The 19,868-nt window shown below is 40.2% G+C and overlaps 1 protein-coding gene across 2 annotated transcripts in view; it reads right to left on the bottom strand.

Moving 5' to 3' along the window:
- Positions 1-19,868, bottom strand: part of FGD6 (FYVE, RhoGEF and PH domain containing 6) — a 100,135-nt gene that overhangs the window by 24,175 nt on the left and 56,092 nt on the right. For both annotated transcript variants that reach the window (XM_039495664.1, XM_039495663.1), the window contains exons 7-14: positions 17,207-17,363; positions 15,292-15,379; positions 9,426-9,476; positions 6,356-6,414; positions 6,180-6,251; positions 3,755-3,823; positions 2,075-2,158; positions 859-938 (exon numbers count right to left, since the gene is read on the bottom strand). In XM_039495664.1, the coding sequence (XP_039351598.1) occupies positions 859-938; positions 2,075-2,158; positions 3,755-3,823; positions 6,180-6,251; positions 6,356-6,414; positions 9,426-9,476; positions 15,292-15,379; positions 17,207-17,363 (660 nt within the window). The remainder of the gene's footprint in view (positions 1-858; positions 939-2,074; positions 2,159-3,754; positions 3,824-6,179; positions 6,252-6,355; positions 6,415-9,425; positions 9,477-15,291; positions 15,380-17,206; positions 17,364-19,868) is intronic.

Here is a 19,868-nt window from a genome sequence, read left to right as displayed (position 1 = left end):
ATTTAATGCCACCTTGTATTTTGAAGCTTCAAAATGCAATCTGTTTCCTGTTCTAATGACATCTGTGCTACAGCTAGAAGACCCTCTCCCTCAAACTTATATCAAAAGCCTCGTTATCACATCAGTATTTTATTGCTGGGTTTCATGTCTGCCCTTGTTAATGCTAAAAAGCAGTGACAGAGAAATGTCATCACTTAGCAGTAACTTTGGAAGAGAAGCAGAAACAGAAAAAAAGTCCAGAATTAAATCTCTCTTTTCAAAGCCTAAAATAAAACTATTTAAGTGAACATTTTTAGACTCCCTTTTTAAAAAAAAACAAAAAAAAACAGCATTTTTTCTCCTCAAAAGATAGCAATAAATAATTCTCAGAGGGTATTAGGTGACTTGAATAAAACTCATACTTTCTGTCTTTTCAGTCTAGTGAACAGTTAAACAAATATAATGGTGTGAGCAAAATTCTGATACAAATGGTAGTCATTGCCCAGACAGTTCAAAGACTAACCTCCTTTGGTACAGAATCCGAACTTGGGGGAAGTTTTCCCTAGAAATCAAGGTGAACTGCACAGCAGTGGCATTACATGAACTTAAAAACTCATTAGCTACAACTCGGTGATCATCTAAAATAACACAACTTAAATAACACGAGGAGAGGCAATTGAAACTAGTTTGTCTTCATTTGAGGAACCCTCTACAAATTCTCCATGCTTCTAGAGTTACTATTGTAGATGAGAGCAACCTTCATTGCACAAATTCAAAACAATGAGTGTAAACTTAGACAATATGCAGCTTCATAGTTTATGTATTGTATTTGAAAAATGTGTGCTATTTAATATACATTATTTGCTTAGGATTATTTACCTTGCTGAGAGTATGAAGGATCGCTCTACGCTTTCTATGTTCAACTCATTTTGATAAGCTTCCTGGGTTGGTTTTCTAACCTACAGTGGACATAGAAAACAACTCTTAATTGAAAATGAATCAATATGACTTCAAGGAGATACCTGTAACAACAGGTGAATTAAAGCAATAGACTTTTCTCTTGCAGAAATAATAAAAACTGGACAGGAAATAGAACAGTAGGAGCTCACGCACCAGCCTATCACTTCTGAAATCCCGAGTTTCAAGTGTAACTGACTTTCTAGGTTGAGTGTTTATGTAGCCACCCCAGGATATTTGCTGACATGACAAAACACAGAATGCAGTCTTGTAAATAGTCTCTCATGCGGTCTCCTGTGAATCTGGGTCTTCAGCTGAACTTGGGCCTTTTCTCTGGCAGCATCATGGATAAGACACTTAACTCCTGAGCAGGAGCAGAAGGCGGTTTGTCCTACTGTACCAGTGTCCCCTAACAGCCGTGTCTTTCTATGTCAGTGTATGTAACAGAAGTTTCTTGCTACAGCTCAGGATATTCCAGCTGGGAGATGGCCGGACACAACACTTTTCAGAGGGGTTATAGGAAAGGTACAATTAAAAAAAGAGGGGGGGTCAACTCTGGGGACTTTTCCTGAAGGCCTGAGACTGTACCCCTCCTCCTAACTCCTGTTTTTCCCCCTAGGTTTGGCAGTCTTTGGAGAAACCCAGCTGTGGAGGGTTTGGCCTACCAGAAAGTTCTCAGGCAATCAGAGAGGTGTGTGTTTTTTGAGGGTGGGCAAAAGAGTCAGAATGGCCATGAGGCAGGGGAGGGGCAGCCATACATACACAGGTAGGCAGCCTTTGTTTCAGGGAAGCCTAATGCTGGACCCAAGGCAGTTAATATTAAGGTGCAATAGTAGAACTGCCTGAGGAAGCCTTCCCAGGCCAGCCAACACTAATATCTCTGTTTCTCCCCTTTGATAGCATTACAATTCTCCTCCTCTTCTTCCAACTGGCCCCCAACAATGAATACATTTTTTAAAGGATCATTATTAATGGCCCAAAGGCCCATACCATGCAACAAAGAATATGCTTCTATCATGGCTCTTAATATAAGCAACTTATATTTCTTTCCAACAATAAACATACTTGTCTATGGAAAAAAGTACATGCAGGAGTTCAGATACGTTTTGACAAAAAATTGCCATAGAAGAGATCTCACCTTCATTCCAGCCAATGAAAGCATGTTGTTGAGTTTATACATGCCAGACTGTACTGGAGTTGTATATAACAGAGCATCATTAAACTGCAATACAAAACAAACACTTTCAAATGGCTAAAGGATTAAATAAAAAAAGACAGTTTCAACAATAGTGTACTGAAAATGTGTGAAATTTGTATAGAACTGATATGCATGCATTGAAGGTAGAAATTTAGAGTCTAGAAACGTGTCCTCTACATGCTATTACTTTAGTTTGGATTCTGAGAAGAGAGTTCTATTTACTTGTAACAAATGTTCATGTGTACAGTGTAGGTAAGAATACAGCTCTATTAACATTTTAGTTATGTAAACATTTTTTGTCACATTCTCTGCACAAAGATTTTTTAAAAGCTGAAAGGGAATTCCCAAAATTAAAAAGCTATTTATCAATGAAAAGTACATTATTTATGGACAAACTGGGAGTACTGATGTCAGGGAACAGGCCATTGAAACCTATAAGGAACAGTTTCTTGCAAATAAAAGTTGTATTACACACAGAAAAAACTGCATTCAGAGAACACTAGTAAAGATGCAAAATCAAGCACTCAAGTTAGGAAATGCCAGAATTAAGGTTGCCTGTGCCTAGGGTAGTATGTGCATCTCTAGTTACTCATATCACAAATGAATGCTGAACAAATACAAACAATGAAGAGCACATAGTGGTATTTCATACGGCATTCTGGACTGAAGCTTGGCTCTGGACTGCATTTTGTCCAAGTTGGTGCTCAAGACTTCACTAAATTTGAGGAGCTACTATATTATCTGTATTACACTAGCACCAGCTAAGATGGTGCCTCACTGGGCCAGACACCACACAAACATATAGTAAGAGTCAGATCCTGCCTCAAAGCATTTATGTCTAAATAGACTAGACAGACAAAGGATGGGCAGGGAAGCAGACACAGAGAAATTGTGCGACTTAGCCAAGGTCACAGAGCAGGTCAGCAGCAAGGCCAGGAATAGAACCTAGGACCCTTGGCTCCCAGCCCAGTGCCCAATCCAAAGATACACTATAAACTTGTTAAAAATGTGACCAGTCCAGGTCTGTTGTATCTTACGCTGGGGTTACGTTCTGCAGTCAGCGTGTAAAGCCAAAATCGCGTATAGTCAAACTTACATTGAGTGTAATGGCGGGCGGAAGTGCCCGCACTACAGGTACAGTATTTAAATTATTATTTTTCTCTTTTTTTTGTTTTTGCTGACCGTGTAAAGCTGAAATCGCGCATGTTAAATGCGCGTAAGATGCGACAGACCTGTAATGCTCTGGACACCAGATTTTGGATTTTCAAATCTATTAGAATTCAAAGGACTAGAGTAGTAGTCTCAGCTTTTCAAAACCTCAGACTCTTTTCTCAAAAAGTTCTTAAAAACAGTGACTGAATTTTGGTCAAGCAGAAAGAATTTTATAACTGGGATTTTTTGTTTATCTTTTAGTGTACACAAATCATCTTGATGAACCACACTGAACACGCAAAACAGTGATACAAACTGCATATAAAATGCACAATTTTTTTTTATTTATTTTTTATTTTTTTAACAGTCAGCTGAAGTTGCCAGTTATTTACATTTGTGGTGTGAATGTTTCTACCACTATTCAATTACTCTGGCATTAGGCACATAGAAATGTACATGGCATCTTACCAGAAAAAACATTCGCGGCTGCATGACCTTCCTGGAAAGCTTCATCAACGTTCCTTCTTTGAGAAAGACCTGGCAAGTTAAAGAAGATAAACAAATATTGCAAAACTTAGCTGTTGAGGGCACAAAAACTGCATTAATAAGCTTCTCTCTTGAAAATTCTTATTCATTTAGTGCCATAGATGTGTTTGAAATTTCATAAAAGACACGAAGTAAAACACATCAAGCACAAATGATCATGAAGAAAGATTTCCTGTTCTGGAATACAAAACTTGCAGATTAGCATTTTAGATAAACCTGTTATAAAAAATGTACTCCTGCATAATTATCCCTAGGTATCCTTATAAATATAATAAATATAAATGGATTAATAAAAGAGGAACTTATTGGAATTAGGTCTGCTTAGCACAATATAAAACCAATACTTGGACACTGGAAGAAGGTCCCATCTGCAATAAATGAATGGGCCTCAATATCAACTGACCCAGCTTCTTATGAGAAGTTGATCCTTAATTGCAGATAACATGCAGCATCCAAAAGATGTGGACTCCATGTTTAAATCATATAAAATTGCTAACCTATCACATATGGAGCTGCTCAGACCTTTTCCAGAGGCTGAGCAACACTGCTCCCACAATTGCAGCTTATGGACACAATTCCGCAAACATCAGAACAAGTAACTTCACTCATGTGAGTAGTTTCACTGAGATCAGTGGGACTGCTCAGAGCAGGGTGATTGAGAGAATAAAGATGGGTCCTTACATCTGCATCTCACTTGTTTAGTGTTGTACAAGTCACATTATGAATCAATTAAAATCTCGAATAAGAAAAAGCCCTAAGGGATTACATGGTAATTACCAAGCTTCTCCTATTAAAATGTAACTGGGACAAAGGGCTCAATCCTGCACTCGAGAGGAGCTGACCCCAAAGAACTCCACAGGTATTGTGTACTTGCACTGGAGGACGGAGTTTGCTCTAACTTATTTTTAAGTCTTTCCTCTGACTTCTCATGTTCCAAGTGAAGTTGCAACAATGTGGTGGCAAAGCCTGCAGTACAGCTGCGAACAAAATACACAGAATGATAGAATCGGAGGACTGGAAGGGACCTCAAGAGGTCTTCTAGTCCAGTCCCCTGCACTCAAGGCAGGACTAAGTATTATCTAGAATAGACCATCCCTGACAGGTGTTTGTCCAACCTGCTCTTAAAAATCTACAATGATGGAGATTCCATGACCTCCCTAGGCAATTTATTCCAGTGCTTAACCACCCTGACAGTTAGGAAGTTTTTCTTAAACGTCCAACCTAAACCTCCCTTGCTGCAATTTAAGCACATTGCTTCTTGTCCTATCCTCAGTGGTTAAGTAGAACAATTTATCACCCTCTTCTTTATAACAACCTTTCACGTACTTGAAACTGTTACCATGCCCCCCCCCGCCCGCAGTCTTTTCTTCTCCAGTCTAATCTTCCCTCCTGCATCATGTTTTCATGTTTTTTGTTGCTCTTCTCTGAACTTTCTTCAATTTGTCCACATCTTTCCTGAAATGGGGGGAGGAGTGGGGATGTGGTGTGCTCAGGGGAGGCGGCGGCGAAGAGGTAGGGCAGGGGCGGGGACTTGGGGAAGGGGATGGAATGGGGGCGGGAAAAGGCGGTGCAGGGAGTTTGGGGAAGGGGTGGAATGGGGATGGGGCGAGGGTGGTGCAGGGGCAGAGCCAAGATCAAGCACCCACCGGACAGAAGGGAAGTCAGTGCCTATGGTTAGACCGTGAGCATGCAGGCAAGACCCACCCAGACACCTGGGAAAGAACTCTCTACAGTAATTCAGAGGCCTCCCCATCTAGTGTCCCATCTCTGGCCTTTAGAGATATTTGATGCCAGCAGTTGCAGATTGGCTACATGCCATTGTAGCCAGTCTCATCAAACCATCCCCTCTGTAAACTTATCAAGCTCAGTCTTGAAGCTAGTTAGGGTTTTTCCCCCTGCTCCCCCAACCCCCTTTGGAAGGCTGTTCCAGAACTTCACTCCTCTGATGGTTAGAAACCTTATTCTAATTTGAAGCCTATACTTGTTGATGACCAGTTTACATCCATTTGTTCTTGTGTCCATATTGGCGCTTAACTTATAACTCCTCTCCTTTCCTGGTATTTATCCCTCTGATGTGTTTAGAGACAGCAATCATCTCTCCCTTCAGCCTTCTTAAGCTAAACAAGCCCAACTCTGAGTCTCCTCTCATAAGGTAGGTTTTGCATTCCTATGATCATCCTAGTAGCCTCTCTCTGCACCTGTTCCAGTTTGAATACATCTTTCTTAAACATGGGAGACAAGAAATGCACAGTTCTCACTGCTTTAACAGTAATTATATATGTCTAGTATCACTTTAGTCTGCAGTTTCCTTGCTGCTATATGCTGAATGCCTTTTTGCAGAACTTACCCTTCCTGGTTGAACAATCTCATGATGCCCATTTAAACTGTATTGAATCTGCATAAGCTTCTGAAAGTTATCCTTTGAGGGGAAAAAAAACCAAAAAAATATAATTGCCCTTCAATTTAATGAAAATGCATTAGACAGTTTTAACAGACATCAACTTCCACAATTAGGATACTTACTCCTTGTTTCATGATATCATTGGCATGGTTGGCTACTTCTATGACAACAGCCAGAGCACCTAAAGTGTGAAGGAACAGAATTTAGTTATCCAGTCTAGCCAGTGGTTCAGTGATCCAAAACACGTCGCCCAATTCAGCTGGTGCTAAGGGGCTCAAGAGTGTGACCCAAAGCCCACAGAAGTCAGTGGGAGTCTTTCCGTTGACTTCAGTGGTCTCTAGATTAGGTCCTAAAAGCTGTGTCCTTGCAAACCACCATCCATTGTGGCAGCTTTTTTGTGCCATGATAGCCACCAAACTTCCTAAAGTTAACTGAAATAACGACACTCATTTTGCCAACAAAATTAAGCTCACGCCCAGCTTGCCTTACTCACAACAACTAGTCCCTTTTACTTCAAGATGGCTGCTTGTATAAGTGACTGTATAACGTGAGCAGGATTAAGTCCCAATGCAAAGGTACTCAGCCAATCACCATCTTTTTCCATTGCACACGTTTTCCCGAAACGTCGGTCACAGAATTCAAAGGATTTCCAGTGACACTATCATTGCCAGGGGTGGCTCCAGGCCCCAGCATGCCAAGCGCGTGCTTGGGGCAGCATGCCGCGGGGGGCGCTCTGCCGGTCGCCGGGAGGGCGGCAGGCGGCTCTGGCGGACCTCCCGCAGGCATTCCTGCGGAGGGTCCGCTGGTCGTGCAGCTTCGGTGGAGCATCCGCAGGCATGTCTGCGGGAGGTCCACCGGAGTCGCGGGACCGGCGACCGGCAGAGCGCCCCCCCATGGCGTGCCGCTGTGCTTGGGGCGGTGAAATGGCTAGAGCCGCCCCTGATCATTGCATTTTCAATTTTCTGTCTTTGGGTTTATTGCTGACTAAGCTTATTTTCAAGTTTCAAATCCCAAACATTTATTTTTAAGTGTCAAATGTTTTGTACTCATGTGGTATTGAAAATGTAAAATCTCTAAAAGGGAAAAGTTACCCAAGATGGGAGGCAGTTTGGTATCTCTGAATTCAATTAAAAAACCCAACATAATGGAAAGAAGTGTTTTGAAATACTGCAGTAGGGAGAAGGGAACGTGAATTACTGCACAGAGCAGCAGTATTTCATACAGAATTCAAATCTGCAATTCATTTAACTGGAGAAAATAGATAAATGCACTTTACTGAAAGTTAGCACAAACAACTATGTGGTGAGAGACTCTCTCTAAGATACAGATCACCCTCTGAACCATTTGAATGCAATTAAGCATCCCAAATAATGGAACTTTTATAGGTTTAGAGACGTCTAGCAATATTATCACTAGGCCACTAAAACCAAATCACTTTTTTCTTTCTATCCTGGTATTTACACAGGTCTCATCAGTGTAGCACTTGAGTTCCTGGACATATACATCTATAACTGTTCAATTCTTAGCGAGAGGGAAAATAGGTTAAAACATATAATGGCCAAACTTCAAAAGGTATAGAGGTGTTTAAAGCCTGATCTGGGAATTAAGTGGAAGCATGAACTAGGAGCTCCTGCTTAGACTCATGTAAGGAGCAGTTTGGGGTTTTGTTTTAAGTTTCTTTCACATAGGAAACAAATACAGCTTCCAAATAATCAAAAGGCATGGAAATACTGAACATGCCCAATAAACATAATAATACAAAGATCGGGATGTCTTTAAACCTAGGGCCTCTCAGAGAGTCAGCTGCACGTGCTGAAGCTGAGCCACAGGAATTTTCTGTCCAAGGAAAGCTGAACTGAATTAGCTCCACATAAGATACAGGTGGCTGGACATTTCTTAAAACCTCCTTCAGAGATTTGTTATTAAAACAAATCCATGCAAAAGTACTCATTCATTGACTTCAAGAAAAATTAAGACTGATTAATCCTACAGTAAATTGGCTGGGATTCATTGGGGAAGATTTAAGGTCCTGTTCTTTTTGCGGATACAGACTAATGCGGCTGCTACTCTGAAACCTGTCATTATCTTTTATAGTATCGTGATTCCAAAACAAACCTTAAGATTTTGAAAGTCTAATAACTATACTCAAGAGTAAATATTACAGGACGTAAACAGGTATAGGAAATGGTATGAAATCTGTTTTTGGAAAGAAGGCTCCTCTCACTTTCTAATGTTGCACTACCTATAAGGAGTAACGCATGTACAAGAAAGCCCAGAGGGCCCTGAAGTGACCTGCAGATATAGTTTTGAGACACCTAGCCCATATAGGTCTTTATTTACGCAGTTAAAGAGACATAGCCAACTTTACTATTACATTCTGACTCGGTTTTTAACCTACTGTTGTCACAAGCAACACCTAGATTACTAAAAATGAAAGATTAGAGGATTTTTTCATGTCTAGATTTACAGTTTGTCATCTTCATACATTTCACAGTTTTCATTGTTTCCCCTGTATAGCTACAGTTAAGTTTCCCTAGTTGTCTTGACACAGCAACAAAGGAGAGAAAAACATTTTAGAATACCAGGAAATGTGATTGCTGGAAGCACACAAGTTTGGGAGAGGAGACTCAAGAGCACGTGCAGACCTGACACTACTTATAACTAATTTTTTTAAATGGACTAGATTTCAAATGTCTGGTGTTGCATTAGCTGTAGTTTATCCATATCCATTATCAACACACACAAGTTATTGGCTCAGCGATCACTGAAAAAATGAAGATGTGAAACAATCTGTACCTACTTGCCCCACACAACCCCAAACTGCTCCCTTTGTGTATTCAGAGTCATTATTTGCTTGCTTAAACCATAAAAATAGACCCTTTTTAGTTCTACTAGCACTGCGGAGCCAAACCTGGTGATGATGCGTGCTCAAGGAGGAAAGAACTAGAGCTTGAATTTCAGTTCCTGAATTAATTTTTACAGGGACAGCTGTTTTTATTTGTAAACTTCGAACACTTTTTTTGGGGAAAAAAACAGAACCCTTCAACGTCACTTTTCATAGTAACATAAAACAATAAAAATACGTTTACTGGTTCACTACATTACATGCATCTAAAGTTAAAGTTTAGAAATATTCTCATTCCTCATCTTTAACAAGCCTTCTCTTTATTTAATCTAAAGAAATACATTTACCTTGAGTATCCCTATAGTCTGCTGAGTCTTCTAAAAGATTCTTTAAATAATCTGCATAATAAAGAAAAAATATTACAGAAATATGTTGGGAAAGAACCAATGTTATAAAAAGGAATAAAAGCATAAAAATTGCTGGAAAAAATGTACTTTTGGGTAGACACGTGCAATAAATTACAGCCCCTAATGGATTTAAAAAACTCAGCTGAATTATTACTAAAATACTTGTTTTTGGAGTGTAACAGAAAATGTACTCTCAACAGCAGCACTGTTACACAATATCTGTGCACCACACAATATTTACATTGAATGTTTTAGATAAAAAAAAGCAATGATGAGCAGTGAAATAAGTAAAAAAATGTGTTGCTCTATTTTGCTCAGGAAGAGAGTTTACAGAAGCAGTGTCTTCAGGCAAATGATATAATTTGTATAGTAGTTATATTTCAGAACAAATCAATGAGCAGCATTTATCCATTAATTATTCAGTGTGACAACAGGCACCTATACAAAGCTATACTACGTGTACTTATTTGTGTTCAATTTTATACAGATCATGACAGATTTTGAAGATTACACGTTACGGTGTTTTGTGTTAGTACCTAACCTGATTGTAATAAATAATTACAAAAGTATTTGGCAAAAGAATGTTCTGATTGTTTTATTATGTGGAAGAATTTTTGTTCCAATAAAGGAAAAATACAGATAAAATAAACTATCAAATGTTGATGTGTGTTAGTTTGGTTGTGATCAATGATAAATCTAGTCTTTGCCCACTAGATGGCACACCTGATCCACAAAATATTTCTTGCTTTGAGGTTTTCGATCATTACTTACAAGACCACTAAAACTAACCTTAAACGCCACACAAATTGGGAAAACCAAACATATTCCCCTGGAGATTCCATTTCCTACAATATTTAATCAGAAAGTATAATGTACCACCAAAAGCACTGCATGTGTCACATTTGCAGCAGGCATCTGTTCTATACATCCTAAAGTTCTAAAGTGGTTAATGTGCAGAAGAGATGCAATCAGAAACTTTCAGGAAAATATACAATCTTTTATATATAAATTATAATAAATATTGCTCTCTCTCTATATATATATATATATTTTTTTTTTTAATTAGTGAACGTATCTGCATTCTGACATGAAAGTTTTGTGGAGGATCTAGTGAAGAGTAAGGCATAAAAGGTCAGGTGAGGGTGGGGAGAAGGAGAGTAGTACGTACATTCTACTCTAGAGGGAGGGAAAGAGAAAAGATTGATCCAGCCGGATCAGAGGAAGACCACCATTTTTTGCTGCACCTGACATTCTGTCTGATCATTAGTGGGCACCAGCCAATATTTGGGTTTTTTTAGTACTTGTCTCTTCGACACTAAACTCTCTCCCACAACAAAAACAAAAGTTATTTCCTTCGTCCTTTATATATCCCTAGAGATTTTTGCTGTGATGGCTACACAAAATAGTTAACCAAGTCTTGTATTTTAAATTAATTTGGTTAAACGGTTGAAAACCCCTATATGAACATTTTAAATTGATATCAACCATTTTTAAACCAATTTATCTGAAGTTGATTCCTTACTGACACACGTTAAAAAGCCATTTTTAAAACCGATTTAGCTTACATCAGTAAGGAATCAACTTATGATAAAATAATGTCATTTTAAACCAATTTAAAATATCCACATAGTTGTTTAAACCAGTTTAACCAAACTGGTTTAAAAATGCACACACCTTTAGCTAAACTAGAGCAAGCTACTGCACAGACAAGGCCTAAGAATGGCTAGAAGCCCTATGGGATAGCTGTCATTTATTTTTAAAAGTTAGTTACATGTTTTATCCCTCTTTCCCAACCTTTGCATAGTGCTCATCTTCATAGACTGAGCTCTCCAGGGGCAGGAACTGTGTTTTCCTATACACGTTGTGCATATTTTGTGCACTACTATAACCCAAAATAAGAAATCAGAGTTGAAATATGGTGTGGGTTTCCATCACCAGGGACTGAACTCGGGACCTCCTGAACTAAAAGCATGAGTTTTTACTAAAGAGCCAGGCTTTGTAACTGGCAGAGGTAACAAACTTGCATCTTCTGAGGAGCAGGTACATTAGGGGACACAATGCACACTGACCATTGTGTTACGATGGCACCCTAAGAAAACTATCCATTGCGAATGGCAACATAAATTTAAGACCCCAAAGTGATCTTAAATTCCCCGTGTAATAGGGACCCAAATAAGGAACTGAATATTTCTTGGCACATACATGCTTTATGGCATACTCTAAAGCTTTGTCCAAGATAAATAAATGAACAACATTTTATATGGTGCAATTCTTTTGACAGGTACATTTATTCACGGACAAAACTAGAATTACAAGTGCCAGAGAGAACAGAGAGACTAAAGACAAGTTTCAGCATAACATTTATTTATTTGAAACTCTGCAGTCAAAAGTAGAGTGTGGCTCTTATGTTAGGACTCTATGGAGTATCCAATTAAATTTGCAGCTGCTAAATGCTGAAATAATATTTATGTAATTTTGAACTTAACACTCCTTTGCACATCTGGCTAGTAGCCTCTGTTCGTGGCTAAAACCTATAGCTTCAAAGTAGATTTTGAACAGATGTTTCTAATCTCTCATTTTCCATGAATACACACTGGAAATTCTGTGCTTACAACAACCTTTCTGTAGTTAATGCCATCAGACTATTACACAGAAGGGTTTTTATAGAAATGGATACCATTATATTTTGCTAAAACACTATAATTTAGTACAAACATGCTTAACAAGATCAAACAACTATATGAACAAAACCCGATCAATGAGACTAAATCTCTTAGTTTAAAAAACAAAAATATTGGTGATCACTATTTAAACAAAAAAACTGAATAAGTCAAAATCAAGCATTATTTACAGAAGATATACAATATACTTAGAACAAAATATAGCAACCAGAGATGAACTTTTTATTGTAAGTGGAATTTCTAAGAGGGGAAGGATGAGAGATATGGTCTAATTTTCTTCTTCCTTCCTATTGCCTGACTTGAGACAGACTAAAGGAAGCATAAATATAATCACTGAAATCTACTTTTTTAGCTCTCAACTTGCCAAGGTCCTAATATACAAACAGAAAAAATATATTTATTCTAGGTTTCTCACATGATGTGGGTTTAAGTGAGATAAGCAGCAGGTTTGTGCAGGAGACATTTGAGTCTACAGTGATGGCTATCCCTTGGTATGATGGACAATTGAGAGATGGACAATGAATACCTACAGATACAGCAGCAGGCCATAGTACAAAGACAACCCAGTAAAACACAGAAATGGAGGGTGAGGATGTGCAGTGAACTGAGACAGAATCAGCAAGGAAAGAGGAAGAGAGAAAGGAAAGGAAAGGTTGAGAAAATGAATGAAGAGATCATAAGAAGGAAGAGGGCTCATCCCAGAACAGCATGGAGCACATGAATATTGCACAGCCTCCTTGAGTGATACAGGGATTTGGGAAGAGGACAGCAGGGAAGAATTTCGCTCCTTTATTTTCTTACTAGACAGCAGAGGCTTCTAACTATCCCTTACAGTAACCCTTTTAATGCTTGTTATGTAAGAATCAAACAATTAGTATGTGGAGAAGTGAAAGCCCACGTGAATAAATGGAGGAACCATATAATTGAACAGGAATACCGCTGAGATGCTCCTCTCTTTTGCAGATTTATGAGCCCATCTGCCTCTGACATTGACAGTAACAGGAGAAACAGAATGAAGAAGCAGCAATAATCTTGTAAATTGCTGCCACTGCAAAGGTACATGGAAACAGGAAAGTGGAAATGTATCACAAAAACAATTCTAGCCTATTGACACAGAGCACTTAGATAACATCGAAAAGGAAAACCAGCTGTCGACACCAAGAGGCCCAGCAGCTGCATTTCACTGATTATTTTTTTTCCTCTCCCTGCCACAATTTGCCCACTTTATTTCCTGATGCATCTACAGAATAGGGAATTTTGCCACTGGCTTTGAATGCAGCAACTTTATCATTTAAAATTACCTGCATTCTTGTTTCACTCATGCTGCCCAGCCTATTCTGATGCTGGGTCCAAGTACCTTCTTTGTGTTCTAAAGTCCCAGCAGTGCAGGATTTTCATGGAGACCACCCAGTATTAAGCAAAGGTACTTTAAACTGACAGAGTAGACAGACCATCTAGCTACACATGGAGGAGGGGCAAATAATCTCATTTTATGGCCAAGGCAAATATAATGCAATGTGGATTGATATTGCAGACTGAGCAATAGCAAGGGAAGTATAGCTCTCACTTTGAAGTTATTTTACTGTTCCTTCCAAGAACTATTATTAAAAAATAATCAGCATAGATGAGAGTCTGATCTTTAAGCTCTTCATCCCTCCCATGGAACAGAGAAAAATTCTGTTTAGAAACCAAGACCCTGATCTTGCAATCTGATGCATGCTGGTAGCCACTTACTCCTGCACAGGAGCAACAAGACTCTACATGGGCACAAGATCTGCCTGCACAGATCCAATTGCATGACTGGGGCCCTATGGCATCAGACAGGTAGAAGAGGATTTACAAGACCAGCGTTTTCTGTGAACTAACTCCCTCCCTCATCTCCTGCATTTAGAACCAACAATAACGAGGATTTTAAAGCCTTTGAGCAATGGGATCTCTGTCACAACTGCATTTATGAACAAGGTCCGTCCTCCTCCCTACCTTTTGGGGTTCCACCCCTTTTAAGAATGTCTTTGATCTCTTTTAGAAATCGAGACCCCACCACTGAATTTGGAATGAATAGCAGTCCCCCTGCCATGTCCAAAGTTAGCATCCTTTTAAAATAAAATGATCAGATATCTTTTTATAAGCTTTTACTTTTTCTTGTATTGTAAGAGACGTAAACACTTCCCACTTACAAATAACCTATTTGCATAGGGTTTTCCCTGCCTTCCCTCTTTGATTTTAATGCAACTGAAAATAAAGAGATTAGTTTTAATCAAAACGTTGTGGCTGTAATGTAATAAACAATCTGTATTATGCAGCAGCATCACTGATCTAACTACTGCAGGAAAAATGGCATTTCTTGGTTAGCTGCTGCAGAGCCAGAAAAGGGTCATGGAGCATTTTATTTTTGTAGTTACTACATATACAGATACTATTTTTAAATTTCTCAGCAAGGGACAGTAGCATGAAAAAAACAAAAACCTAAATATTTAAGAACTCTAGAGGATTCTAAATCCTTGACACTGTCCTTTATAATGCATGTTCCCTACATTCCTAAAACACAACTTTATAAACCAAGCAACAGAACTTAAACCCTATAATTTTTGTTAACAAGAATTAGGTTACATTTTGAGAAAGACAAGATTTCAGTGGAGGCAAAACATTTTCTTTAAAATCATGGCTAATTTCAGGAAAAAAAAGCCAGGCCTAGAGGATGTAGTACTCGGCTTAGAATTTATATTAAAAGAAAAATGTTTTTATTTTCAATTATCAGGACCTCTTCCCACCCACCCCCCATCTACCATGTTTGAAATCAATTCTCTTCCCTGCTCCTGATGACATGATTGGATTCCACAGCTGTGGAAACAGAGCAAACCATAACAAGGTTTGATGTTTGTGACTACTGCTGAATTTATCTACCAGAAAATGTATCACGTGGCTGGGAACAACCGCATTTTTCCTGTGTATTTTATGACTGCCAATATTACTGAGTAGAACTTCTAGCTGCACAGCACATTTTAAGAGAGTTTCATACATCTGTAATCAAGTAAATATCCTTTGCAGTGTTGTGATGGCCTAAATGCCAATTTCCTGGGACTTGTGAGGACTGGCTTTTAAACTTGTGAACAGCTTGTCAGTACCTGTCAAAAGCAGCCTGTACTGGGGAATCCTCTGAACTGGCTTGAGGAGATAGTGCTTGAGTGCCAGACTAGCACAGCGAGGACTCATCTGAAAGACAAACACCCAAAATAAATATCCACAGTCCTCTAATAGTCAATCCTCTGCTACCCAAAGAAGTTGTGCCTCTAAACAATTGACTTTTTCTTGTGTGCTGAAAAAACATGCATTCTGTTAACTCCACAGAAGTACATATAAATCTGAACTGCCTAAGTCAGACCTCAGCTATGCCACAAGTAACATTTATCTGTAAGCCCACTTGCTACAGTATTGCTAGTAGCCAGATCTGATCATTCCTCCACACAGAAGCACACACACACAAATAGTTTGTCTCACAAGTTAGGAAGATACCTAACAGGTAAATACTGGAATTCTATGCAAAATCAAAACATCTGCCTTCGTTCTAAGAAAACAATTTTATGAATCTCCCTCGAAATAAGGGAAACTTGTCAGCTAGCAGTGAAAGTAACCTGGTGGCATGCTCATTTGGAATTGCAATTCTTATCAATCAGACAGAACTGTAGTGAAGGCTGCAGCGTTCATTACAGAAGTCTCTAAGTGGTACAGAGCCCAAAGACACAACAGAGCGATAACCCTTTTTAAAGGGTCATTCTCCAACATGTTTTAATTACCATGGGCTGGCCCTCCCGTCACTTCTTTCAGCTCAAAACGCCTGAAAATCATTTATTTTGAGGTAATGCTACTTGTACACAAGCAACACTGACAAGAAGCACCTTCACTAACAGGGATAGGTTTTATCTCTTTCTTTGCTAACTGCTGTCTTGTTTTTCTCTCTCCTACATCCCTGTGCTCTCTCCTCCTTCTCACTTTAGCCTCCTTCTCCCTGCTGCAAGTAGCTTATCTAGCCATATACACACTCAACACATCGGGGATTGGTGAGAAATAGGCCCTCTGTGACCAGAAGATAGCTATGGCTGAGGCCTGGTCTACACTCGGGGAAGGGGGGAAATCGATCTAAGTTACGCAACTTCAGCTACGCGAATAACATAGCTGAAGTCGACGTACTTAGACCTATTCACCACAGTGTCTTTACTGCAGTAAGTCAACTGCTGATGCTCCCCCGTTGACTCCGCTTGCACCTCTCATTCCGGTGGAGTATCGGAGTCAACAGAAGAGCCCTCGGCGGTTAATTTATTGTGTCTTCACTAGACGTGATAAGTCGACCCCTGCTGGATCAATCGCTCTGGAGGTAAGTGTAGACATGCCCTAAGTTATGACTTTTCTACTGGAAAGGAAGTAGCACAGTACTGAGCTCAGTAGTTGCTTACTGTGTCGGTCTCAACAATTAATTCACTAGTGAATTAATCTCTGTCAAAATAATGACTAATCCTCACAAGCGCTCAGTGATGTTTATTCTGGATTGCATGTTTAAAGTTCACACCTCTTCTCTGATCTGTTTTCAAGGGGATAAAGTGAGAGGCCGGCAGGGGTACTTGGCGTTTTGCATGATTATTGCATGTGCTCGGTTAGAGGGCATTTTGGAAGAGGAATTGGTTTGCTTTATTTTCAGGTTCGCAGCTCAAGAAATTCACTTTCCTAGGTTTCCATTCCAAACCAAACACAGGATGCGAAGGAATACATTCTGCCCTAATTTTTACACTGCAACCCCAATCAAATCAATGAGTTTACAATGGTAGAAGTCAGTGCACAATTTGACCCAGACTCTTATACTTTTAGAAGCGACTAATTATTTTGGCTGTCCATCTTAAACCACACGAAAGAGGCCTTATTATTAGAAAGTGCTGAGCCTTCTGAAAATCCAGTCCCTTTAATGTGTCTCAAATTGGACACCCAAAACCACTAGCCATTAAGTTAAGAAACCAGAAATTAAGATCTCTCTTGCAAAAAAGAAGATACCTCAAAATCTTTAACTACAGCAGCAAAACTAGGGTTCTTCTTGCATTGTTCATCTAGCAGCGCAACATTCTTATCAAATTCTTTGATGTAAGTTGAATACATCTTTAAGTAGGGTCCTTTTTTCACAAATATATCAGCGATTCTTTGATAATCAATCCTGAAAAAGAGAATAAAGTAATTAAAACAGCACATAGCTATAAAAAAATAAATCTATGATTTAGAAACCCGCAGAGCTGATATTCTCTTTCGGAGCTCAGTACTGGATTAAAAAGAAGGCTTATTAAATAAACAGCTTGTGCAGAAACCTGCGGCCCGTGGGCAGCCCATCAGGGTAATCTGCTGGCGGGCTGCCAGTTTGTTTACATTTGCACAGCCGCCCACAGATCCCAGCTGTTCCCTGTGGACAGGAGCGGCGCCAGAGTTTCTGGCACCCTAGGCAGAATTCGGGGGGCGGCATTTTCTGTGCTTCCCACGGGGCGCGCGGGAGCTTCTGGTTCCACTCTCATTGCGCCACCGAAGAAGGCCCCCTCCGCCGAAATGCCGCAGGCGACAGCGGCAGTCATTGAGCTGCTCGATTGCCTGCCGCTGTTTTCCGCGGCACGTCGGCAGAAGGTTCTTCTTTGGCGGCGCGACAGGAGCGGAACTGGAAGCTCCCGTGCGCCCCGGGGGGAGTGCACAAAATGCTGCCCCCCGAATCCTGGTGCTCTAGGCAACTGCCTAGGGTCGCCTAATGGAAGCGCCGGCCCTGCCTGTGGCCCACGCTGCTTTCCGAGCTGCTACTGTCGGTGAACGGCGAACCACGGCCACTGGGAGCTGCAGGCGGCCGTGCAAATGTAAACAAACTGTCTGGCGACTCATCAGAGGATTACCCCGACGGACCACAGGTTGCCCACCACTGAGCTAGTGCTTATCTCGCTGGGGAAACCAAAAAGTGTACGTTAATTCTGTTCTTGTTGTTAAATTCTTAGCTTCTCCTCTCCAAATGAGATAAGCATTGATGTGCTGGCATCTCATCCTGTAGAGTGAAATAGGGAACTCAATTTTCAAACACTCACAATTTAGTCATGTGCCGATGGCCAAAATGTTCAAAAATAGGAACCTAAACTTAAGCTCCTGGATTCATATTTAGGCACCAGATTGAGGCCAATGGAAGTGTGAACGTTTCGCCTGATTTTTTGAAAGTGCCGCTTACCTCAATGCCCAAATGCAGATTCAAGACGACTCAGACTCAAGGGCAGAAGGGATCATTATGATCATCTAGTCTGACCTCCTGCACAATGCAGGCCACAGAATCTCACCCACCCACTCCTGTAACACACCCCTAACCTATGTCTTGAGTTACTGAAGTCCTCAAATCGTGGTTTAAAGACCTCAAGGTGCAGAGAATCCTCCAGCAAGTGACCCGTGCCCCATGCTGCAGAAGAAGGCGAAAAACCTCCAGGGCCTCTGCCAATCTTCCCTGGAGGAAAATTCCTTCCCGACCCCAAATATGGCGATCAGTTAAACTCTGAGCATGTGGGCAAGACTCACCAGCCAGACACACAGGAAAATTCTCTGTAGTTACTCAGATCCCACTCCATCTAACATCCCATCACAGACCATTGGGCATATTTACCTGCTAATAATCAAAGATCAATTAATTGCCAAAATTAGGCTATCCCATCATACCATCCCCTCCATAAACTTATCAAGCTTAGTCTTGAAGCCAGATATGTCTTTTGCCCCCCACTGCTCCCCTTGGAGGGCTGTTCCAGAACTTCACTGCTCTAATGGTTAGAAACCTTCATCTAATTTCAAATCTAAACTTCCTAGTGTCCAGTTTATATCCATTTGTTCTTGTGTCCATGTTGGTACTAAGCTTAAATAATTCCTCTCTCTCCCTGATATTTATCCCTCTGATATATTTATAAAGAGCAATCATATCTCCCCTCAGCCTTCTTTTGCTTAGGCTAAACAAATCCAACTCTTTGAGTCTCCTTTCATAAGACAGGTTTTCCATTCCTCGGATCATCCTAGTAGCCCTTCTCTGTACCTGTTCCAGTTTGAATTCATCCTTCTTAAACATGGGAGACCAGAACTGCACACAGTATTCCAGATGAGGTCTCACCCGTGCCTTGTATAACGGTACTAACACCTCCTTATCTTTACTGGAAATACCTCGCCTGATGCATCCCAAAACCGCATTAGCCTTTTTAACAGCCATATCACACTGGCGGCTCATAGTCATCCTGTGATCAACCAATACTCCAAGGTCCTTCTCCTCCTCTGTTACTTCCAACTGATGCGTCCCTAATTTATAACCAAAATTCTTGTTATTAATCCCTAAATGCATGACCTTGCGCTTTTCACTTTTAAATTTCATCCTATTACTATTACTCCAGTTTACAAGGTCATCCAGATCTTCCTGTAGGATATCCCAGTCCTTCTCTGTGTTAGCAATACCTCCCAGCTTTGTGTCATCTGCAAACTTTATTAGCACCTTCCAACTTTTTGTGCCAAGGTCAGTAATAAAAAGGTTAAATAAGATTGGTCCCAAAACCGATCCCTGAGGAACACCACTAGTAACCTCCTTCCAGCCTGACAGTTCACCTTTCAGTATGACCCATTGTAGTCTCCCCTTTAACCAGTTCCTTATCAACCTTTCAATTTTCATATTGATCCC

Source organism: Mauremys reevesii, linkage group 1 (assembly GCF_016161935.1).
Source record: "Mauremys reevesii isolate NIE-2019 linkage group 1, ASM1616193v1, whole genome shotgun sequence".
Lineage (NCBI taxonomy): Eukaryota > Metazoa > Chordata > Testudines > Geoemydidae > Mauremys > Mauremys reevesii.
This window is presented reverse-complemented; position numbering and strand designations above follow the sequence as displayed.